The following is a 24611-nucleotide window of genomic DNA, read 5'->3' as shown; positions in this document are numbered from 1 at the left end:
AAACAGCTGCCCATAGCTCCTCTCTGTTCTTGAGATGTCATTTTATCTAGGAATCATCATTTGAGATGCTCTTTCCTATCCCCCAGGCAGGATCCTTCAATGAAGACAATCTGCCCAACCAAATCACCCGTTTCATATGTTTTGCCTGAAAAGAAAAGGCCAACATACATCTGTCACAGTTCCCAGAGAGATTCTTATTTTATTGTATTTACAAATATTTTATACAACATCATTGTTAAAGTCACTTAACAATACACACACACATTACTCCACTTTTCTTACACATAGACTATGTAGCCTTATTACATTTTACTCTACATATGATATTGCTGAATGTGTTTGCAAATACTTCAATGTTCCTTTTCCTGATTGCAGTTAATTAAAAAGATTGCTGCCTTCCTGGCCTTTGGAGTGATGCCATCCTGGGTTACTGGATATCTTTGGACAGGTTGAATTACACTCATGCCAGTCATAATGTCTTCTGCTACAATGATTCAACTAGCGATTCCGGATAGCTCAATGAAAATATTTGCAGAGCAGACTGCAGGATTTCTAGCTGGCTAACTTTTATAATGCAAAGAGAAAGCAGCTTGGCTTATAACAATGACTTCACAGGAAGAGGTAAGTTTAACCTGGGGAAGGGGGGGGGGTAAACACATCTCTTCTGTTCCTCCATCATATGCCATGCTTTGGAAAGCTGTTTCTTTTAGATTCGTTGATTCTCAACTGATAAGCAATGCCTCCCTAGGGAGACATGGGCAGTTACAATAAGAGGCCAAGTTTTTCCTGGTGAGTAACTTGGTTGGGGCAGAAGACAGAGTTCTCACATGGATTAAATTATGTGCTACATCCATTCTGGTTCTCGGCTATCTGTATGAAAGCCCAATTGAATACAATGTAAGACCACATTGCTTTCAACAGAACTTGCACATGAGTGGATGATACCCTATTGGTGCAATCCTTAAACTGCATTCCTGGCAGATCACTTGGCTTTCAACTAAGAGCACTGGGGTTCCTTGAATAGTGGTGCATTCAGGACAGGACTTTGGGGCAGAGGTCTAGGGCCCACTCAACAGAATGAGCAAGGGAGGGCCCTCAAAAGCGGCTTGGCTGGCTTACCACATTTTGAAGTAAATGAGGTAATACCCATTACCATCTAAAGAAGAGACCCCCATAAGACCGATTTAGGGTGGCCAGATACACAGCGCCCCCCCCCAAAAGGGGGGGAATGCATTGCCAAAAAAGTGGATAAAAGAGAGCAAAAATGGACAAAAGGGTTGTTCAAAAATTGCATGTGCTAATGTATGGATGAACACTTGGAAATAATTACTATAATTTAAATGGAAATACGATACATCTCTCCATAGCGGGGAAGACTGTGACCAGGTAACCTGTGCGCCTTGCTCAGTTTGCTGACCAGGTGATCACTGTTGATGGGCAACCTCATGAGCCCTGCTCTCCTCTCTTATGGTTCTTTGTCTTTAAACCTGACTTGGACCGCCCAGCCCTTCAAACAGAGAATGCCTTCAGCGGACTGTCCTCTATAAAGTAGGTCATCTAGCCAGCCTAATAGACCATTACATCCAGAGTCTAAAATCCCCTAAGTGTATCACTGCTCCAGAAGCTTAGCAGGGGTTCCTTGATAAGAGGTTTGGTTCTGGTAGACAAATTAAAGCTTGCTTGTCAAAACGAACGCTCCACTGCAACGGCAGCCAGAAGAGAGTGCTGGGAGCATTCTCAGATGGGGTCTGGCCAGCCCTTTGAGTGTACTGAAAGTGCACGTGCCACAGAGCACATCCCAGAAACCTGTGTAATGCCACAGCAAGGATTCCACGGCAGATGAGCAGGAGTTTCTCAGCAGACTGTGGCTCCTTGAATGTCAAAATTTGAAATTCATCGTTCCAGTCTTGTTTCACCAGAATGAATTCTTGTTTTGACCAGCTGACATGAGAAAGGTAGTCACACATTAATCTCAATTTGTTTATTTGGGATTTGCACCAGTGGGAATGGGGGTTTGCGCTCACCATGCTTCGAAAATCAACCCTAAAACGACATATTCCAAAACCTGCATTCTAATTTTTGATATGATCAAGATGGTTTTGATGTTGATTTGGGCTTTTTTCCCCCATGGAGGGCTCTAGGATTATTCTCATAGCGTAATGCACCCCCAAAATCTTGTCATCAGAATGGAAAAGCCTAGTGCTTAACTTCTGAAATTGGATGTGCCAGGGCACCGACCTATCAGGAAGACTAGCCTCTGACCCAGAAGCTCTTCCCCATAATTCCAGAGATAGGGGAGGTCATTGCAGCTAGACATTTGGAGGGGAGGGGCACTTTACATATAGACACTGGCCACAATCTGATACCTATTTCATGTGTTCTAATAACTCTAAAGGAAGGTGGGCAGATAGGAGGGCAGATTAATGACATTGTGCTGGCAGGCTTCTCCCCCAACCTAGACATGCCATGAGAATGAGTCGTCAGGTGGTCATATGTCCTATTTTACAGAGGACATCCTTCTGTTTGAAGGGCTGCCCTGTCCAAGTCTGGTTTAAAGATAAAAAAAAACCCTTAGAAGGGGGTGCAGAGGCCTTGAAGTGGCCCATCAACAGTGAGCACCTAGACAGCAAACTGAGCAGGCACACAGCTCACCTGGTCACAGTCTTCCCCACTGTGGTGAGATGTACTGTATTTCTATTTAAACTGTAATAATTATTTCTAAATTTGCATTTATACATATAAATAAGCACATGCAAATCGTTATGCAAATCTGTGTCCTCTGCTAGCATACCGCTCTACTCCTGTGTTTGAAGGTATACAGATAAATGCAATAAATGTAAACAACTATTCAATTAGTCTTCAGTAGTTGACTCACAATACATTTTCCTGGAGCAGCTGATTGAGCACTAGTTCTGCATTTACCGCAAAGGTACTTTGGAGAGCCCTCTTTTGAGGTAGGAGAGAACTCCTTTGGGCTAACCTTGCAATATCTTACAGTGTGTGTGCGTGTGTGTGTGCTTTTTGCTGATTCAGGTCCAAGAAACAGATTCCAGTCCTGGATCTGTTGAAATCGTCTCTGTTACAGAAGAGGAATTGCCAGGTTCGGAGCTGTGCTTCTTCTGCAAAAGGCTTTTCTGCATACAGCAGGCAAAAATAGACCCCAGTGAAAATGAAAATGGTAATGGAATGCATTGTTCTTGGATGTGAAGTATATATGGGCCCTGTCTCTCCATCCCTCCTTTTAGTCCCTTTGTTGCAGAGAAAATATTCACTGCATTATACCTTCTTTATACATTGCGTATTGATGTATTTTTTCTACGCTGCTGCCAAAAATTGTTTCTAATTTCTGGCTTCTGATGTGTTTTGGACTGGGTCAGCTTAAGGCGCAGGAGATATCAGGAAAACTGAGGAAGACCATGTCATCATTTCATAAGGAAGTTGGGGGAAAGTTTCAGAATGTTTTCCCCTAATTGCCCTTTATCCTTTAGGGTTTTTTTTTTTTTTTTTGCCTTGCACCTTCTCTGGTATCCTGTCAGAGTGACCAGAAATCCTGTGGATAGTGCTAAACTGCGGGTAGTGCAGTCTTAAATATTAGTAGAATGTCTTCACCAGATCTGTTTTTCTGGATCCAAGCAATAGATTTTGGAAAGAATATTCAGGCATTGTTTGAAATTTGTGCGATACATTGTGCATTTTCCATAATTTCTTTCTTTGCTATTTAATACATCTGGACCCCGTATGTTATTGCATGTGTGCCAAAGTTGCACTGCACCATGGGATTTGTCATCTTGAAACTATGTAAATATCAAATCATTCTCATGCATGCTTATTTGCTCAAAGTGCAACACATGGGATTCTTGGTTGTTAAGTGGTAAAATAAAATAAAATAAAATAACATAGCAATACTGCTACCTCATCTGGATAGTGCCTATGTGAATCACAGACAATGGGGCAGGAAAAAACCAGACGATACAAGTGAATGACATCTCATTATTCAAGAACCTCCTGTTCTGACTCAGAATGGAACTAAATGGTTAAATGAGAAACATGATATAAAATAATAATACATGGGATTAAGCAAGATTAGGTGAGAGGTATTGGTGTAAAGTGTAAACAAGAGTTTCATGAAAATCATGAGAATAAAGGAATACAATAGTGAGAAAGGAAGCCTGAACATTTATCTGCCCTGGGTTCAGTCTAAGAAAAGTAGATTTTGGTATGGCTCTCAGACCTTTCAGAATAAATATGAATTTTGGCATGGGTGTCGGTAATTTCTGGATAGCCTAACCTTCAACATTCAACCCCCAAATGCAACATTTACAGTTTCCAAAGGCAGCCCTATCTACAATACAAGTATACTGGTGAGGGTGAATTTATGGAAGAAGATTACTCAGGAAGGTAATGAAAAAAATAGCATCAGCACAGGCCTAGAAAATAGAAGAGATGGGATGACATTCTGCCCCAACTGAATACAAGCTGGAACCCTGGGGCAGTATCCAATGATACTCCTACACAGAGCAGACCCATCGAAGTGAATGGGCCTAGTTTATATAGGACTACCATTGGATACTGCTCCTGGCATCCAATTGAGAGGAATGGATGTGGAAGTGTTAGGGGACAATGAGGTACTATTAGGAAATAGTTGCCTTGTTAAATATATATTATAGGGCTGCCTTGGTATATATTTATTTATTTTATTTATTAGTAACATTTATACCTCCTTATATATTAAAACGCCATCAGCATGGTGTTCAACAAAACCTTAAAACCATCTAACCCCCCGAAGAACATTAAAAACATTAATGCATGAAAACATTAAAAACTACATGATTTAAAATGCTAAATTAAAAAGATGCATCTTCACACCTTTTCCCAAAGCCAAGACAGTGGGCTATCGTAGTTTGGCAGGAGTGCATTCCACAGTTTGGGAGCAACCATATAGGCTGGTGGCTCTGATGTCGGGGTGTGTGTGTGTGAATCCACTCTGGGTTTCAGTCAGAACTAGTCAGGACAATAATGGAGCTATCCAAGTCGTGGAGTTCTGACTGAAACCTGGAGCAGATTCACCGCCCCACTGACATTGGAGCCACCACCCTCCACTGGCCTTATCAAGGAAGGAGCAGAGGCTGGCACTGTTTAAATTGCATGTTTTCAGTGCAAAGTCTCCTGCTCTATGCACTTCTCAGAGGTGGTTGTTCCTCACTTTTCTGTTTGATTTCCAGAAGAGATTGCAACACCTCCATGCCATGTTTTAATTCCACTGAGGCTGCTTCCCCTTATCCTTGCCTTATTACTCACCATAATCATAGCAGTTGCCATTGGCCTGGGTGGTGAGTATCAATAACTTATTTATTAGGTTCTCAATTAACCATTCTAGAGTTTGCATTTTTCATGAGTCTCCTGCTGAGAATAGGATTAACCTGCTACCAGAGGTTGCATGTTGTATTTTTATCACTGTGTGTGGGTTTCTTAAAAACAGACCTCTCATCGGGAGATGAGTATTTAATAAGATCATTGGCATAATCAATAGAACGAACACCACTGGAGCATTTCCGTTAGGGCTGGTTCTCAGGACTGCTCCCAGTGTACTCGCATGGACTTCCAGCTGCCAGTGTGATATATGAAAGGCCAGGGTCAGGCATCATTTCCCTTCTCCTGGCACCATCAGGACCACTAACTAGAAGAACACAGCTGCAGGCAATTTGAACCACGAAACTAACACCACAGACCAGGTCCTTCTGGTCCTGGGAATCAGATTATTACAGAGAGTCGATCTCATGCTCTGGTCCATTATCTGTCTCAGGCTGGGAAAGTTATTGCAGACGAAGGCCACCTGGCTAGCCGCCTGTGTCTCCAGACGGTTGCCCTGCCTGCTAACCTGCTTACTTGTTGGCTTGCCCCCTCTATCCCAGGCACTTGCCACCTTTCTAGCTCAGTGTGTGGGTGCAGAGAAGGGGGTGGCCTTTGCTCATGCTTGGATCAGGTCACTGACTTTTTGCGAGTGTCACCAGTGGGGCTTTTCAGGCATTTACAAGCCCCTGCAAAAATTGGTGCATACAGAGTTCTGCACAGGCTATCATCCTGCCCATGACTGCACATGACACCGATGGCTAGAAATCAACGTGAGCAGTGGCTGCCACATCAGAGGTGGTTGTGAGACTTGGTCCTTATTCAGATCACTGAATAACTAGAGACACTAATGTCTGAGAAGACTCAAAGATTCCATACAGGAAGGCATGATTTGCCCTCTCCCAACTGAAAATGAACATGTATATCTGGGGAACAGAGGCAAGTCGTGTTTTCATATCATCTTCTTTGTCAAAATTTATATTCCTGTCATAATCAGAATGAGAATTAATACACACAACCTAACTGGTGTGTTAAAAAAAAATGGGTTGAGTGGATCTATGCTGAATGTGGCATGTGGTCACAACATAAAACCCACATTAATTGCACCATTGCCAGTGCATAAAGAGTCAGCGGTTTTAAGATGGCATGGAATGTGGGGTTATAGTTGCAGCCCAGGGATGTGGTGAAGCAGTTACCATGCCTTAACAAAATGCTGGTGGATCCACAAATTCACTCTCCCACATTCTCAACTGACCAACCTGGTAGTGGAAATTAACAAACAGTACTATTACTAGTACTTTGAGTACTACTGCTAGTAATTAGCATCTCATTTTTCACCATTTATAAACAATGATCTGGATGGAAAAAAGGAGAATGAACTGAGTCTTCCAGTTCACGTTATCCTTTCACTATGAAGGGATTTGGATTACAGCGCACTGTATGGGGAGCACTGAAAATGTATGAAGTGTGTATTGGTGTTTACCATATTCCAGATAAGCCTTATGTCTTTTTGCTGATGTGGAGGGAGGGACTGACCTGGTTTGGACAACACAGCAGCCCATTGTGGATTAATTAACCCTTGAGGGGCCATGGCATATGCCATCCGCCATTATGAATAGGCACCCCCCAACTGGGAGTTGCTGTGGCTTATTGAGTTGTGCAAACCTGGCTGGGGAAGGCTATTCAAGGGTTAAACTAACCCACAGTCTGTTCTAGAGTTATGCGAGGGTTGTTTAGCCCTTGAATAACCCTGCCCAGCTGGGTTTGCATGACACAGCAAGCCATGGCAAGCCCTGGTCAGAGGTTGCATATTCTTAATGGCAGACGGCACACACTGTGGCCCTTTGAGAGTTAATTAATCCACGATGGGTGGTTGTGTTGTCCAAACTGGCCCACTGACTAACTGAAGGCCATACACGTAGTTTGCTATTGCATAGCTGATTGTTGTTACACAAATGGGCAATGGGAGCAGGGAGCGGGGCAGCATGAGCTCGACTAGGACCTTGGTGGGGAGGGACCATAGTGTGGGGCCTCCACCGTGGTACTAATCAGAATGCCTCCCTCATGCCTGCTGTTTGCAGCGGGTTGAAAGTGTGAGTTGGTGCCAATTGCTTTCCCACATCAGGGGCAAGGGTTAAAGCCCCACTTCCCCCTATGTTCTTATCTGGGTTACAACCACCCTACATGGGCTATTCGTTTAATAAAAATCAGCTACACAGTGCCAAACTACTTGACAAATATCATGTCTACTTTGGCCCTGACTATCTGACTGACTGTTTGTCTGTCTATGCTAGCTCTGCCCAACCTGGTGCCATCCAAATGTAGTGGACAACAACTCTATTCATCCCCAACCAGCATGGCCTTTAGCCCTGCTGGCTGGGGGTTGTGGGAACTGTAGTCCAACACATCTGGAGGGCACCAGATTGGGGAAAGCTGGTGTGTGTATTCTCTCTCTCTCTCCCCCCCTCTCATTCACTCCCACAGGCATCTGGTTGGCCAGTATGGGAAACAGGATCCTGGACTAGATAAGACTTTGGTCTGGTCCAGCAAGGTTCCTCTTACATTCTGACAGACAGACAGACAGACCATCTTTTCTACAGAATAGAAACTAGGGTTACCAATGCCGAGGCACAGCAAACATTGAAATCTCTGTTTCATTCTAGTTGGTATTTCTAATGAGTAGGTTTCACTGCATTGGGCAGTATCCAAAGGGGCATTTCTGCCCCCGCCGATTCTTTTCTGCCCCACCATTTCTGTTGTGCAAGCGAGACCTACTGCGTACGCAAGGGAGGTTTACTGCTTCTCAGCGGAGGCCTGTGGCTCCCATGTGGGTGAGCTGGTGAATCGCTCCGAGTTTCAGTCAGAGCCAGTCAGAACTCTAAAGAAACTATCCAAGGTGCGTTGCATGAGGCAGAATGCTTCGCACCTTAGAAAGCTCCTTTAGTTTTCTGACTGGTTCTGACTGAAACCTGGAGCAGATTCACTGCCCGACTGACATGGGAGCGAGCCACAGGCCTCCACTGGCACTTCCTAAGGGAAGCCCCGAAATGAGCTGAAATGCTTGTTTCTGGAAGGAGGAAGGAGTTCCACTGACCTGCCTCCTTTTTATTTATTTACTGATTGACTGATTTAAAACATTTGTATCCCACCCCATATCATTAAGATCTCAGGGCGGCATGCAGATAAGATCAATTTCAACAGTATAAAACAATAAATACTTTAAATGGCTAAAAACATATTAAACCATTAAACAAGCTAATACCAATTTAAAAATCTAAAGCAATAAAACACTGTGCTCTAGTGGCATTTTCCTTCCAGAAACAAGCATTTCCACTCGTTTCGGGTTGCCCTGGAAGCACTAAAGTGTACAAGCAGTGGGGGCCTCTTGTGCAGTGCAATCAGTGAGACAGAAGAGAATCGGCAGGGGCGGAATCCAATTCTCCGCACTGGATTCTCCCCATTGGATTCTCTCTCTTATGTAGCAATGGATAGATTGCCTTTCAAACATTCCATTGCTTTTATTCATTCAGCATGAATTGTTGTGCTGACTTTCTTTCTCTCTTACACATACACACACGCGCACACACACACACTGCAAACCAAGATTCTGCTGTCTTAACGCTACGCTTTCTTCCATTCTCCCAGTTTACTTCAACTGCAGTGGGAGATTTCGGTGCAGATCGTCCTTTAAATGTATTGATCAAACAGCGAGATGTGATGGTGTCTTCAACTGTAGAGATGGAGAAGATGAGTACAGATGTGGTAACTTGGCTTTTTTGTGGACTAGCAAATGGACTCCTAGCCCGTAGATCCAGCAAAACTTTCAAGGAAAGTGATGCAGCTGTCAGAATTGGACACTTTGTGCCCACTCTAGCTGAATGAAGCCAAGCCTACTGGCACCCCTTGGCACCGGCCCTGCTATGCTGCACCCCATAGCCCCGTAAGGGAGGGGGTCTGCCTACTCCATTTCCCTGAGGGAGGTTGACCAACAGCCGGGGGGGGGGAGCATATAATTCTGTCTCTTGGCCTACTAATCTCCCCTGTCTCCAAACTGTATGGGCTGCAAAGCTATGTGCTGGTTAGGGAAGTCTGCCCCTAGTGGCTGAAGATGTTACTCCAGGTTTCAACCACGTGGACACATTTGCATTAATTTAAACGAATTAATGTGTAAACAACAACAACAACTCTGAGGTGCACACCCCTAGGGTCCCCTTAGTTTGCACACCAAGTCTCAGTGTCTATGTTTCACAGTCTTGGTGCTATGGTACTGACAAATGGACAGACACATGTCCTCTTTTATTTTTATAGCTTATACATGCTACTTCCCTTCAAAACTGATTTTCGCTATTCCTGCTAAAACGTACATTCACGCTCTCCTGGGAATATTCTGTTCAGTATTCTAAAACAAATGATTATTTTTGCACATACATAAGTTAAGACTCATAATGAATATGACTGAACACAGGTGAAAATCCATTTGAGATCTTATTCCCAGGTGGTGATGGCGGCAAAGAAAACGTACTTCTCTGCCACCACTGCATCTTCTCAGTGTTGTCTAGTGGAGCTTTTTTGGGTGGCTGAAGGCCTCTTGGGTGTAGGCTCTAGAATACAGCAGCTCATACCTCAAAGACCCGCTATGGGCAATTTGCCAGACATTTTGCAGATAAAGTTGCTCATATCCGTGATGCCTTGGATGCCATTGTTTTGACAGAGTCTGAGATGGATGGGGCTAGTGCACCATCTAGTCATTTTGTGGATACCTTTCAGCTTGTGCAGCCTGAGAATGTGGACAAACTGCTTGGAGGACTGAGGCCAACTATGTGCCCTTTAGATACTTGTCCATCCTGGCTTGTGAAATCCACCAGAGCTGAGCTGGGTATTTGGACCTCTGAGGTGGCCAATGGCTCCTTGAAGGATGGCGAGGTCTCTACAGCTTTGAAGGAAGCAGTAGATCCTATGGTTTTAGATAATTACAGCCTAGTGCCAAATTTGCCATTCTTGGTCAAGGTGCTGGATAGGGATGTTAGAGAAATCCGCCGCAGATTCAAATGAGGCCAGATTCTTTGGAATCCGGCCTCCGGAATCCATGGCAGGATGGCCCCACTTACCTCCGCTCCAGGAGAATTCCATGCGGAATGGCTCTTGGCTGCTTGCTTAACCAGAGCCGTTCGCCTCTACGCTGATCGCCATGTTTTTTTAAAGAATGGCGATCGGCAGGATGTGGCCATAGATTTATACGCAAGATTCACGGCTCTACTTTGCATTTAAGTCTATGGGTACATCCTGCCAATTGCCATTTTTTAAAGCAACGTGGCGCGGAATCGGGATTGGCGAGGAGGTGAACGGGTCCAAGATGGACCAGGTAAGCGGCCCTCAAGCCGGGTGACTCCATGGAATCCTCGCATAGCAGAGCTGCTCTGGAGGATTCCGGTGGGGCGGGGGGGAGGAACAGATTGCCTCCCTCCCCGGGCAGATTCCCCACTGTAACTGACGGTGAGGAATCCGTACATCCCTAGTACTGGATGCTTATTATTTAGATCCATTTCAATCAGATTTCAGACCTGGTTAAGATGGAAACAGTCTTGGTTGCCCTAGTTGATGACTTATGCTTGGGGATGGATGGGGGGAATGCAGGTCTGTTGGTTCCTCTGGACCTTTCAACAGCTTTTGATACCACTGAGCATGGTATCCTTCTGGATCATCTATCTGGGTTGGGCTTAGGAGGCATAGTGTTAAAAGGGTTCTGGTCCTTCCTGGAGCAGCAATCTCAGTTGGTGGTTTTGGGGGACTTCTGTTCCATCCCATGGCCGTTAGCCTGGGGGGTGCTGCAAGGTTCCATTCTGTCCCCCTTGCTTTTTAACACTTACATGAAACTGCTGGGAGAAGTCATCAGGAGGTTTAGCTGAAGTGTCATCAGAATACGGATGATACTCAGCTTTACCTCTCGTTTCCATCTGCACATCCCAGGGAGGCTGTGGAACTCTTGAACCAGTGTCTGGAGGCTGTTTGGGGGTAGATGAGGATGAGCAAACTGAGACTTAATCCAGACAAGATGGCAGTATTGGAGGTTGGGAAGCCAACTACTCTGGAGGAGGTTTACAAGTGGTCGTAGATGGAGGTATACTCTCCCTAAAAGACCAAGTGAGTAGTCTGGGAGCCCTCCTGGTCTCTGCACTAACTGGGGAAGCTCAGGTGGCTCTACTGTCCAGGAGTGTGTTTTACCAGCTGCGGCCCTATCTAGAGAGGACACACCTTGACGTGGTTATTCATGCTCTAGTGATGTCCAGGCTGGATTACTGTAATGCGCTGTACGTGGGGCAGCCTTTGAAGGCAGTCCGGGAACTTCAGCTAGTGCAAAATGCGGCTGCTCAAGTGCTGGTGGTGGCGAGGTGGTCAGATCATATAATGCCTGTACTGTGCTGGCTGCACTCACCACTATGTTTTCATTATGTGGAGATGTTGCCAGAATTGTGCTGGCGACGAGGGGGAGGGGTGGGGAGTGTGGTTTCTGGGATCACTCCCTTAAAGCTTTAAATGGTTTGGGACCAAATTACTTGAGGGATCACTTTCACCCATATCAGTGCCTGCCCGCACTTTAAAATCAGCAAGAGAGGCCCTTCTCACTTGCCCACCTTTGATGGCAGTCAGATGGGAAAGTACACGAGACTTTTCCACAGTAGCCCCACACCTCTGGAATGCCACTGTGGGTCTGTCAGGAACCATCACTGCAGGCTTTTAGGAAGGCCCTGAAGACCTTCTTGTTTCCTCTGGCCTTCCCCTGACTATGTTTTACTCAACTGTTCTGCTCCATAGCTGCAATTATGCTAGGGATGTCAGAGAAATCCGCCACAGATCTCGGTGAGGCCGAATGCCAGAGCATTCGGCCCCCCGAAATCTGTGGCGGAACGAAATGCGAAAGGTGCGCAAAACGGGACACCTACCTGCTGCCGTTCACTCTGCTTTGCGAATGGTGGCTGCGTCCACGGCCGCCATTCGCTTCTTCATTATAGCCATGATAGGCTATGTAAATACTTACATAGCCTATCACGGCTAACGCAGGGACGCCATTTGCATCCCTGCAGAAGCCGTGATAGGCTGCGTAAGTATTTACATAGCTTATCACGCCCCCCCCAAAAGGGAACGCAAATGGCGGCCGCCGTAGCCGCCGCCATTTGTGTTCACTGTTTCCCCTCCCCCTGTGATAGGCTACGTAAATATTTACATGGCCTATCATGGCAAAATACAAGGATGCAAATGGCGGCGGCTACAGCCGCCGCCATTTGCGTCCCTGTGCAGGCTGCCCAGCGGGTGGATGTCTGGCTGTGGGCGGCCCTGGCCAGCAGCTCCGCGGAATCGCCAGAGAGTGGAGCCGTCCGGAGGGCATTTCGGGGGGAGGGATGGAGCGCCTCCCTCCCACCGCGAATGTCACCCTTCAAAAAGGTAAGTGACTTTCGTACATCCCTGAATTATGCTCCAGGTTCTTAGTAACGTTTTATTGCTGGTGTCTGTTGTTTTATTAATGTTTGCTGCCTTATTATTGTATAGGGGATGATAATGATTGTGCTTACTACTATTATTAGAATTTTAATGTTGTCAGCTGCCTTGGGAGGGCTTCTGCCCTGAAAAGTGGCCTAGAAATATTTTAAATAAATAAATAAATAAATAAATATTATTGCTTTTTTTTAATATGGTGGGACATGGAGGGAAATTTCCAGGTCCAGAAAATGTTCATAATCACAGCTATTTGCTGCTTCTCTCTTTTTTGCGTCCTACAGTCAGACTGAGTGGCAAGTCAGCCGTGCTGCAGGTGTTCAGTTTTGGAACCTGGAGGACTATGTGTTCCGATGACTGGAAAGACGACTATGGGAGTGTTACATGTAAATACTTAGGTTTCTCAAGGTACTGTGTAGGAATGTTGCTAAGTGGCAATGGAAATTAAAAGCCTCCGCTTTTTAAAAGACAGCTTTGAAAGTCAAATTGTTACTGTAAAGGAAAGTCCCTCTCATTTACATCTGACTTCCTGAAATACAATGAAACTGCTAACAACTGAGTTGGGTTTTTGTTTTGTTTTTTAGCATGAAGTGCTAAAGTTTTTATTTTATATTGGCTGCAATATAGTATTAGTCAGTAAAGTCTCCGAATACATTATTCGCATTCGTGGAACTTTGCCAAGAAACTATCAGGTTGTTGTTAGATCTGTCTGCTGCTTTTGACATGGTACAGTACTGGAAATATGGGTAGAGCTGGTCCAAGGCTTTTTGCTGATCTGAGGCTGATCAGCAAATGCCCCCCTCCCCATCCATCCAAATCATGGTGCATAGTACCCAAGGCCAGCCAAATTATTTTAGCATATGAGGAAGAACTTTCCACAGGGTCCTCTCCCCATTATTGGCAATAAAAATACAACAATAACAATGAAACAATTTGCTGCCCTTTCATGACATCCAAAATCTCCTGCCTAATGATAGGGCTGGCCCGAGATAATAGGGTGTCTATTTGCTTCTTCTTCTTTTTTATATATGTCAAGACAACACACACACACACACACGCACTGGCCTATCCCCTGTGACATGGCAAGCTCTGGTGGGTACTCAGACTCATTCAGAAACAGAAAGAGATTCCCAGCGATATCCTAACCAGTAGCTCCCTGTTGAGGGAACATCAAACAACCATTTTGGGCTATAAACCAGCAGTCTGGCTAACAAAGAAACACTCAGCCAGAAGTCATAACACCATGGTTGCCGTGGGTATTTTAGTGTGTGTTTTAGTTGGTTGATTTTCTGATATATCAAAATTGTTTTCTTTAATAGTATTTGTAGTATTTTAATGGATACTTTATAATATTCCATCTAAAGTTTTCAAACAAGGTAGGAATGTGACAGATAACATAAATGTCATGGAGGCATTAGAGTTTGCTTGATAATCCCTATCATTTGCAGTTTTGAGAGTTCAGCTGACTTCCCTGTGGCTGCCATTGAAGATGAATTTCAGAGGTATTTTGTTACTGCAAACCACTGGTTATCTGCTGATCAGTTGACATCTCCACAGAATGCTACCGACGTGCGGTATGTTTCAGATGCTGAACTGCAGACAGATATGGAAATAATATACCCAACAGAAAGCCTAAATGGGCTCCGAAATGGAACAGAATGCTCTGTCGTGGAATGTTCCGGGGAAACTGCAGAGGTTGTCTATCTGCAGACACCAAGCATTATTTCATGCTGTGGTGAAGGACAGCCTGTATTCCTGGGAAGCTTCCTTACTGCTTCTCCAATAGCAAGAGCAGTAATATTCATTTAGGAAATGGATTCGAGACATCCTGGCAAAAGCACAGGAAAAATGTGTATTGATTTCAGTTGCCTTCTCATCACAAACAAAATAAAACCCCACACTGACATAAAGGGCATAGCTCGTTCTCTCCTTCATCTCTCTCTTCACCACCAGGCCTCAGCTGGGTGCAAGTAGTGCTGAGTGTACCAACATGTACCTGGCCATTATGGGAGGACTGTCTATGACTTTTTTTTTTAGGGAATTCAAGCTGGCTTGTGCCTCCCTAGGATCATGCACAGAGAGGAGTCATATGCTGGAGTTCCTTGGGAGGAGCAGCAGGGTGGCTACTTATGCATCACCCAAAAGAGGACACAGATTTGCATAAAAATTGCATGTGCTAATTTATGTATAGCAATGCAAATTTAGACTATAATTGTTATAGTTTAAATAGAAATGCAGTACATTACACCATAGTGGGGAAGACTGTGACCAGGTGACTATGTTCCTGCCTGCTCAGTCTGCTGTCCAGGTGCTGATGTTGATGGGCAACGTGCTCCTTTCTTAGGGTTCTTTGTCTTGAAACAGGACTGGGGCAGGACGGCCCTTCAAACAGAGGATGGTCTTCTGTAAAAGACGACACATGGCCACTCTAAGGAGCAGGGCCACCAGGTCTACATATGGGAAGTGCAGACAGTTCTTCTGTTGGGAGAAATGGCCAAGCATATTTTGAAGCTCTCAGGATGATTCATGCCCAGATAAGGGCTAGTATGGAAGGGAAGAGAAGGGCAGGAGAGATGGGCTCCATTTTGGCCTAGGGGGATTCCCATATGTATGGGAAGGCTAATGTAGGAATGGGGTAGAAATTCATTCTGTTCATATTTTAATGCAAACTTACCTAATTTCACACTTTTGAACCCAGGTATCCTTTTGAACTCAGTTACCCTTTGGAATTTGCACATTCTCTGAATTTTGCAGTGGAGTTCTCCAATCAGAAAATGCAAACAAAAATCCATATATTAGTGAACATAAAGTTCAAAAATGCATTCTGTTAGGAAAATTGCTAGACAAAATGTGTATGTATTAGGAGAAATGACAGCATGCATGTATTAGAAGAAATGCACAGCAAAAATGCCTACAAATGTTCATGACAACTTGGAAAAAAAATCTCAATGTTTGGGATGCACCGAATTTAAGATTGGGAAAATGAGAAACCGAGAGAAATCAAAACTGACAGATTTATCCATACCTAAACTAATGCTGAATATGTACATACATTAAAAATTAGGCCTTCTAATCATTGACTCATACTGATACAAATGAAGATTATGCTGGCAGATTAGGCTAGTAATCTTTTGTTAGGGTTACTGACTGAACCACACCTTAATTTGCAATTGTTTGACTGATAAAGGAAAAAAGTATGTATTAGAGGGCAGGGAAGGTTAGAAGAAATATTCTTTAAAGTCTACCTCTTTTTTCATTTCAGAGAAGAGTGTGCCTCAGGCAATGTGATTGTCTTAAAATGTCTGGGTAAGTGCTTTGGGAAATGAAGCAGAATCTAACCCCAGTTTTGTCACCAGAGTTGGTGAAGAATATGAAAGCTAAAGCCTAAGGACATTGAGAAGTTCCTCTGCATCAGCTCTGCCAAACTGAAAGGGGGCTGTACAAGTCAAGAACATGGTAACCCCAAGTAATTTCCACGGGTCCTATGCAGGAAAACATCCCGGTGGGTTGTGCCCCAAAGATTTGCATGTTTGGTATGAGTGCAATTCACTGAAAGATCTTTCTTCAGTAAATAAAATGTTAGAAATGGGAATCATAATAGGGAATAGTAGGGAATGCTGGCACATGACTTAGAGGAAAAGAGAGCATCCAGATTTGGGATTCTCCACCAGGTTCAAAGATGAAGTATTTTCTGTCAGTTCAGGCAAGGAATGGATATTCATACTTAGATTCAAGGATTGAATTTTGAAAGGCATAGACAGACAGACACACACACACACACCACCCACCAGATAAGATTCCATTCATAGAGATGGCCTTATCCCAATTATTCTACTTTTTCCCATTCCGGCAGCATGTGGCACTAGGTCCAGATATTCCTCACGTATAGTTGGCGGAAATGCATCATTGCCCCAGCAGTGGCCATGGCAAGCCAGCCTTCAGTTTCAAGGATATCATTTGTGTGGTGGGTCCGTCATCACCCCCTGGTGGATTGTCACAGCAGCTCACTGTGTTTATGAGTAAGTGTACCATCTAGTTTGTTCTGTTTTTACAAGCCTGGCTGTAACAACATATGTGTCTTTGACTCAGGGTGTATCCAGATGAACAGTCACTCCTGTCACGGTTCATTTCAGTTTTGTCCAGTGCCTTTTTTCTGGAGAAAAAGGTCCCCCAACTCTTGGATTACGCTTCCTCGGGAGCAGATGGCGATTACACACACACACAGTGCCGGGACTCAGTTCTGGTGACTTTCACCAGAAAAAAAGCACTGGTTCTGTCCCTCATTATCATGATAATGATCTTTGCAGGCTTGCCTCCTTCTGGAACTGTGGACTTCATTTTCAATTTTTCTCTTAACAACGCTGCAGTTGCACACAATAACACCAAGGCATCCATGTCCGCCCTTTATACGTTTAGTGTAGCCACCTTTCATGTTACAGCAGTGGTATATTTCTGTGGCTATTTTCCATAGTGTTGCTGTAATATAGAAACACCCTGTGCACCACAGAACCAATAGCAGAGGTTGTTCGCAGCCAATTGTTGCTCTAGCTGGGTGATGTCTGTTTGAGACGGGCCTATTTGCTTGACCCTGGGATTATGGAAAACTGGGTTTACCTTCTGCTTTAGGAAACCTATTAAATGTGAACAGGTACATGTATTGTTGTTGTTCAGTCGTTCAGTCGTGTCCGACTCTTCGTGACCCCGTGGACCATAGCATGCCAGGCCTTCCTGTCCTGCGCTCCCTCCCGGCGTGTGCTCAAGTTCATATTCATTGCATCGGTGATGCTATCTAGCTATCTCATCCTCTGCTGTCCCCTTCTCCTTTTGCCTTCAATCTTTCCCAGCATCAGGGTTTTCTCTTTGCATTAGGTGGCCAAAATATTTGAGCTTCAGCTTCAGTATCTGTCCTTCCAATGAGCAGTCAGGGTTGATTTCCTTTAGGATGGACTGATTTGACCTCCTTGCAGTCCAGGGGACTCGTAAGAGTCTTCTCCAGCACCACAGTTCGAAAGCATCAGTTCTTCGGCACTCAGCCTTCCTTATAGTCCAGCTCTATGCAATGGTACAAATTCAGCACCATTAAAAAAACACACCGGAAGGAAGGACGAGGAGTGATAAACGGCCAAGAAGAAGGGGTGGACAACTTTGTGGGGTTCAGGAGCCACTTTCAACCCCCCTAGACTGCCCTGCTGGCTGCACTCCTGCCACTGCACCACTGAATTTGAACCATATCTCCAAAATACATTCAGCACCTTGTATAGCTCCTTTAGAGTTCTGGCTGAAATCCAGAGTGGATGCACAGCCCCACCAAAATCAGAGCCACCAGCCTCCATGGTCTACATTATTAATAGCCATTTGGATGCACCATGAGAAGAAAAGTGTGGAATTAACAGGATAGCTTTAAAAAAAACACCAGGAAAGCTCAAATTCAATATTGAATTCTTAATTACAAATTGAATTCTAACAATATTGGTTCTAAACCTGAGCACTTTTAAGTGTAAAAATATCATAACAAGCTATTATGATTTTTAGTGCTGTGTCATCTTTGTAAATGACATCTTGTGCCACAATTGATTTGGCATCTGAGACAAAAATGTGTCATAGAGGTTTGACAGACAATCTTAAAAGTTGAAAGGTACTAACCTTTTTATCCTTCTAATGTCTTTGTTTCAGTTTGTACTTGCCCAGAGCTTGGAGTGTGCAAGTGGGTTTTGTAAAACTGGAAGAAAACTCTGTTAATCCATACTTAGTGGACAAAATTATATACCATAAAAATTATAAACCTAAGACAATGAGGAATGATATAGCGTTGATTAAGCTGGCTAATCCACTTGCACTAAATGGTAATTTTGAATCTCCTACCGTTTCTTATTTCTGTTGGTTCTGTGTTTAAAGTTAGAATTGATGGTTGCTGTCATTAATAATAAAAGATCTAAATCTGTGATATACCTGGACCAAGAACCGAACCTACAGTCATGTACAGAGGAGTTCATGATCCAACAATATGAACAAGGCCACATAGCAGCTGACTTTCTCCTGGTTTGACATGCCAGCAGCACTTTGTTTTTTGAGAGGGATCTCCAAGCCACACCGATCATGAAGACTGTAGGATCTGCACTGATCCTGAAGTCACCCTATCATCCATATCAGGGGTGTTGGCTGAAAGACCTTCAGAGGGCTGAATTCCATTTTGAAGACACTCTCATCTCTGGGCCCTCATTCCAATGGCGAATGGGGCTGAAGGCAAAGAGAGTGGGCCAAAATACTAAAAATGTCAGCAAATACTAAAAATGTCAGCTTGAGGGTGCAATCCTATGGCCACTAGACAGCGGCTAGACAGTCATAGGACTGTTTGGTTTCCAGGAACCAACCTCAGAGCCTGCACTCCGAGGTCGGTTCCCAGAACACCACCTCCCCACCCCTCCCCCACCACCTTGTAGGTGGTGCGGATCGTCCTCAGGCTCCGCATTCAGAAGAGCAGTGCAGAGCAGAGCAAAAGGGGGTGTTCCTGGGTGCGGAGAGTCGCAGGGAGTGTGGAAGTGCCGGTACAATGCTTTCTTTGTGTCGTCTGGCCTCCCCTGCTCTGAAGTCCCATGGCTAGATGGCCGAAATCGGCCATCTAGCCATGAATGCAGGATGGCTGGAGTGTGGAGAAGATCCCTTCTGTGCTCCGCCCTATTGGATAGGTGGTCACCTCCGAGTTTGGAGGCAGCCGCCTAACCCCACAGGAATGCTCCCTAAAGCCTCAGAAGAGGCATTTCAGCCTTTTAGACTGGGAGAAAAAAACTTACAAAAGCTGAGAAACCAGCAAATGACCAACTTTCAGGGAGAGATGCTGGGTCCTGGGGAAGGGCGCATTGCCATCTGCGGAACCCTGGAGGGCCAGTTTGGAACCCCAGGTGGCCAGATATGGAACACAGGTTCAGCACCCCTGGTCCATATGAATGGATATGGGACCATCACAGGCTAAAGACTCTGCATGTGGGCCATGGGGGTTGGGTGTGCATAAGAATGTATCCGATTCCCTAAATGAAGAATGACCAACTGATAGCTCATGAACCCCACCTAGTCTTCAAAGCAATTGTATTTGATCCATGGAGGAGTACTCAAATGTTTGCCCATAATTCTATTTGTAAGGAAAAGGAAAGAAGAGTCCAGCTGGCTCAGTCCAAAGGTCCATGTAGTCCAGCATTCTGCTTCCCACAGTGGCCAAGCAGCTGCCTATGGGAAGCCCAGGAGTAGGATGCAAAGGCAATGTTGCTCTTCCACTTTTGTTTGCCAGCAACTGGTATTCAGACCTATAATGTAATTGATCCTGGAGGCTCTATATAGCCATCATGATTAAGAGCCACTGACAGACCTATCTTTCTTGAATTTGTCTAATCCCCTTCTAAAGCCATCTAAGCTAGTGGTCATCATTGCATCCTGTGGCAGCAAATGCATACATATAATATGCATTGTATAAAAAGTCATCGTATGTTGCACTAGGTTTTGGCTTGACTTTATATGGTAGGTTCAACTCTACCATTAGGCAGGCAGAGTGAGGTGACCTCCTCAGTTAGCGGATGTTGGGTGCTAACCCTTGAAGGGTGTGGGGGAGTCAAACTGTCCATTATTTCATTATCATGGGCAGGATCAAGAGAGCCATTTGCATAAGCAGAAGGCACTTATTCTTGTGCAAGGGAGGAGGGTCTCCAGTTTCTGATTCCCTCCTCCCGCTGCATCCACTGAATGACACTCTAAGCTGTTCTGGAGGATCCCCCAACCCTCAGGAGAAGCTTTTTAGGGAATACAAGGAGCATCCATGGAAAGGAGGAGACAGGAAAGGCCCCCTTATGTGGGGAGTCTGCTTGTGCTTTTCTAGATCCCACCACGTATTTTGGAGTGCCATTTAGAGGTAAAGGGAATAACTTAACTCAGAGAGAAATGCAAACTTCAATGCCAACATGTAAGCTTTAAGTTTTGATACTCAGTTCTTTTCCTAGGGCAGTATAGATTCGCTTACACTATTGGTGTACCACTAGACATCGCTTACCCTAGCAATACGTAGCGATATATCAATAGCATAAGCAGAGTGGCAGTATCAGATACCACCCTATATACTATGGGACCACTAGAAGTTTATAGCTTAATAACTGGATGGTTAGTTCACATCAAAACATGAAACTCCCCCTGCCCCACTCCTCATTGCCTCTTTAGGGTGCCTTGGCCACAATGCTGTGATAGCAGTAGAAGCTACAGATGACACAGTTCCCCTTCTGTGCAGTTCTTAAAGCAATCTCCGTTGGGGTATACACTAGAGCTTTCAGCTGGCAACTCCATACCCCTTTGGTTCCCTGGCCCATGGTCTCCAGTCCTCCAAGTCTTCCTTGCCTGCCTTCCTGTTAATAGTGTTTTCTGTTCTCTGCGGCTCCTCTTTTCTTCAACCCCACATCACCACCACCCATTGTTTTCTTGGGTCCTTGCTTTTCAGACCACTGACTATTTTGTCCCATTTCTTTGGCCAGCCTATTGCTTGTCCAACCTCTCTAGCCCTCCTCTCTGCCTTCACCTATAAAACAAAGTCCCTGATTTTAAGTGTTGTGAAGATTCTTCAGAGACCCCTCTGTTAGTAACCCCTCCGTATTTTGGCCTGAGTTCTCTGTTCTATGCCTTTGTCCTCAAACATCATTCTCCAGTTACCCCCCTTTCAAATTTCTCTGCCTCAGTCCATTGCCTACCCTGCATCCTTCCTTCAGTCTCCTTTCCTCTTCTCCTTCAGCTTCCCTAACTCCAGGTACCTCTTCCCAGTTCCCAGCTTGCCCTTGTGTGATATTCTAACCTAAGAGAAACTGACAACTTTCCTTTCCCTCATAGAAGCTAGACTGAAAAGAAGCTAGACTGTTCCCAGAGCAAACTGAATATTTTGAGCCATGACACTGGCTCAGGCAATCAGTGCCAGAGGTTTCACTGTCACAATACATTGCAATACAGATGAAGTGAATCATGACACATGATGGAGTTCTACTGCTGAAGTCAAGTTAGCCTGAACTTATATGGCAGGCCACCTGGGAACCATATTTAAGCTTCTCTGAGCTCTTTGAAGGAAAAGTAATGTATATGTGTAACAAAGAAATAAAATACTAAATGTTGCCCTCTTAGCTATGAATGATGAAACCCTGCTAGTTTGGAACAGGTATTTCTCTTTATACAGGTCTTATAGAGCCAATTTGTCTTCCTAATTTTGGAGAAGGTTTTCCGGAAGGGAAAATGTGTTGGATATCAGGATGGGGAGCTACAGAAGAAGGAGGTATTTTAACATTTGAAACTAACATTGTCTTTTTTTGCTAACTGCAAATATGCCATGTGTGAAAAATTAACCCAAGACTCAGTAAATATTTTCCTATAAACAGAAAGATTTGAGACTGATCAGAATAGAATTGTGGATAGATTCTAATTATGGGATTATGTACAGAGCCATCCCTTTACATGCATCAAATCCAGGGGAAGGTGGAATCCCAAGCTTCTACTTGGGAGTCAAAGATTTAATTGGCCCCATTGATTTCAGTGAGACCTAAAGCATTGCAAACACTTCTACCCAGTAAACTGTAAATATTCTTAAAGAAAATCTGGTTGGATTTCGGGATTCCTTCTTAAGGTGCAATCCTATGCATGTTTAGACAGAAAAAAGTTCTACAGTTCCCAGCATCCCTCTAGGCAGTCATGCTGCCTGGGGAATGCTGGGAATTGTAGGACTTTTTTCTGTCTAAAAATGCATAGGATAGTATGGAACAAATGATTCAATTACCTCTAAAAGTGATTTAAATCCATCATTGGTTGGGTGGCATTAATAAACATACATGAAAATATGGGAACGCTCCTTAAAGACATAGCCGTTTTTATACCTAATAGATTTTTAAGAAGCCATACCTTTTTTTTAACCACTGAAGTGGAGAATATAACTTCTTTTTTGAAAACAGGGGATACTTCAGAGGTCATGAATTATGCTGGTGTCACTTTGATTTCTAACAAAGTGTGCAACCACAGAGAGGTCTATGGAGGAATCGTAGCTTCATCAATGCTCTGTGCAGGGTATTTAAAGGGAGGCGTAGACTCCTGTCAGGTAGGGGCATTTTTTAACAGTAATTGTCTAAAATACATTGTCGATTAACAGTATATTACGAGAACCCAGGTACATGGTATTTTCCAGAAAATTTGTACATTGGGCAGTGTCCAGTGCTGCCCACATGCTAGCAGGATGCAGTGTTATCACAGTGGGAAGTTAGCGCATCCTGAAGCAAATGGAAACAAGCAGAAACACTCATTTCCAGAATGCGTCCAGTCAGTGGCAATTGCAAAAGGGAACTCCACTGACCTGTTCTGTTCTGTTCTGCTCTGTTCTAGGAACAAGCATCTCTGCTTGTTTCTGGGGTTCTTTTAGGAAGCCCTAGCTTCCTGTTGTGCTAGGAGCGGTTCCCACTGGCACAACAGAAACAGTGGGAGTGCAGCAACAGTACTGGATACTGCCTTGTATCTGTATCACATACATTATGACTGATGTTGTATTCTCATTACCATCTCAGGCTGTGGCAGCAGCTTATGGAAAAAGCCAGTGTGTTCTAGCCACATGAACATGTGGTAAAAATAAGCATATGCATGCAAATGTAAATGCTACAGGGGAAATGATATTATGAAGAAAGGGATTTCACAACTCTTATAAAGAACGGCTGGCTGTGGAAAAGGTCAGGAAGGTGTCAAAGGAATCACCAATATGGGAGGGGGCCACAGCTCAGTGGTGGAGCTCATGCTTTGCATGCAGAAGGTCCTAGGTTCGATCCCTAGGTTCCAGTGAAAAGGAACAGGTAGCAGGTGGTGGGGAAGGCTTTTATCTGAGACCCCGGAAAGCTGTGGCCCGTCTGCATAGACCAGCCTTCTCCAACATGGTGCCCTCCTGATGCTTTGGACTACAGCTCCCAGCATTCCTGATCACTGGCCATGCTGAATGGGGCTGATGGGAGATGAAGTCCAAAATATCTGGGGGGCACCAGGTTGGGGAAGGCTAAATTGTGAAAGGTAGGTTCCTTCCTACCTCTGGGGACTATTGTTCATTTATGTTTGCTAAGTAAGCTAAGGGTACAATCTAGTTGTAGGACTTTTTCTTGTCTAGACCTGCATAGGATTGCACCCTAAGCAACTAAAATAAATGCTTACACTTGCTGAACAAATCATTACACACGAAGCATGTTGCACTGAAGATGTCGCCAGTTTTCCCCGTTGTTCAGTCAACAGCTTTCCAAACCACTGTGTGTTAAATTTGTGCGAGCTCAAATATTCTGAGCAACGCTTCCTACTGTGTTCTTCTGAGACACAGACAAAAGTGTTGTTCTCATGTCTCTTTCAGGGAGATAGCGGGGGACCACTGGTATGCGAAGATCTGAATTCCTGGAAGCTGGTGGGAACAACCAGCTTTGGAGTGGGCTGTGCGGAAGAAAATAAACCAGGGGTCTACAGTCGCATCTCCTCATTTCTGGATTGGATACATGAACAAATGGAGGTTTATTTTCTGATAGTTTCTTCTCCCTGGCCTAACCTTGTATACAATGGGATGGGGGTGGGGTGGGGGTTGGAGACAGTTCAGTTTCCTCCTCCTCAGTGGTTTCCCCAGTTTCAACTCCTTTCCATGTTCCATACATATGAATGGAGTGAAAGGGTTTGTTTGTTTGTTTTCTCTGTTCACATCTTGTACTGCATTAAGCTGTCCCTAGGAGCAACGTTTGAAATTCAGTGTTTAT

General features: G+C 44.4%; 1 protein-coding gene across 1 annotated transcript; it reads left to right on the top strand.

Annotated features, from left to right (window-relative positions):
• Nucleotides 1–603: 603 nt before the first annotated feature.
• TMPRSS3 (transmembrane serine protease 3) lies at nucleotides 604–24408 on the top strand. The gene is given in 13 exon segments (XM_084845507.1): nucleotides 604–621; nucleotides 3034–3178; nucleotides 5223–5330; nucleotides 8995–9111; nucleotides 13125–13248; nucleotides 14289–14414; nucleotides 16103–16146; nucleotides 16694–16859; nucleotides 18514–18683; nucleotides 22034–22129; nucleotides 22800–22942; nucleotides 24221–24379; nucleotides 24382–24408. Coding segments are annotated over 13 exon segments (1443 nt in total).
• Nucleotides 24409–24611: the final 203 nt, after the last annotated feature.

The sequence above is a fragment of the Heloderma suspectum genome, chromosome 3 (assembly GCF_057233095.1).
Source record: "Heloderma suspectum isolate Gila_16-S chromosome 3, 16-S_ref, whole genome shotgun sequence".
Taxonomy (NCBI): domain Eukaryota; kingdom Metazoa; phylum Chordata; class Lepidosauria; order Squamata; family Helodermatidae; genus Heloderma; species Heloderma suspectum.
Note: the sequence above shows the minus strand (reverse complement) of the source record. Positions and strands in the feature narration are given on the sequence as shown.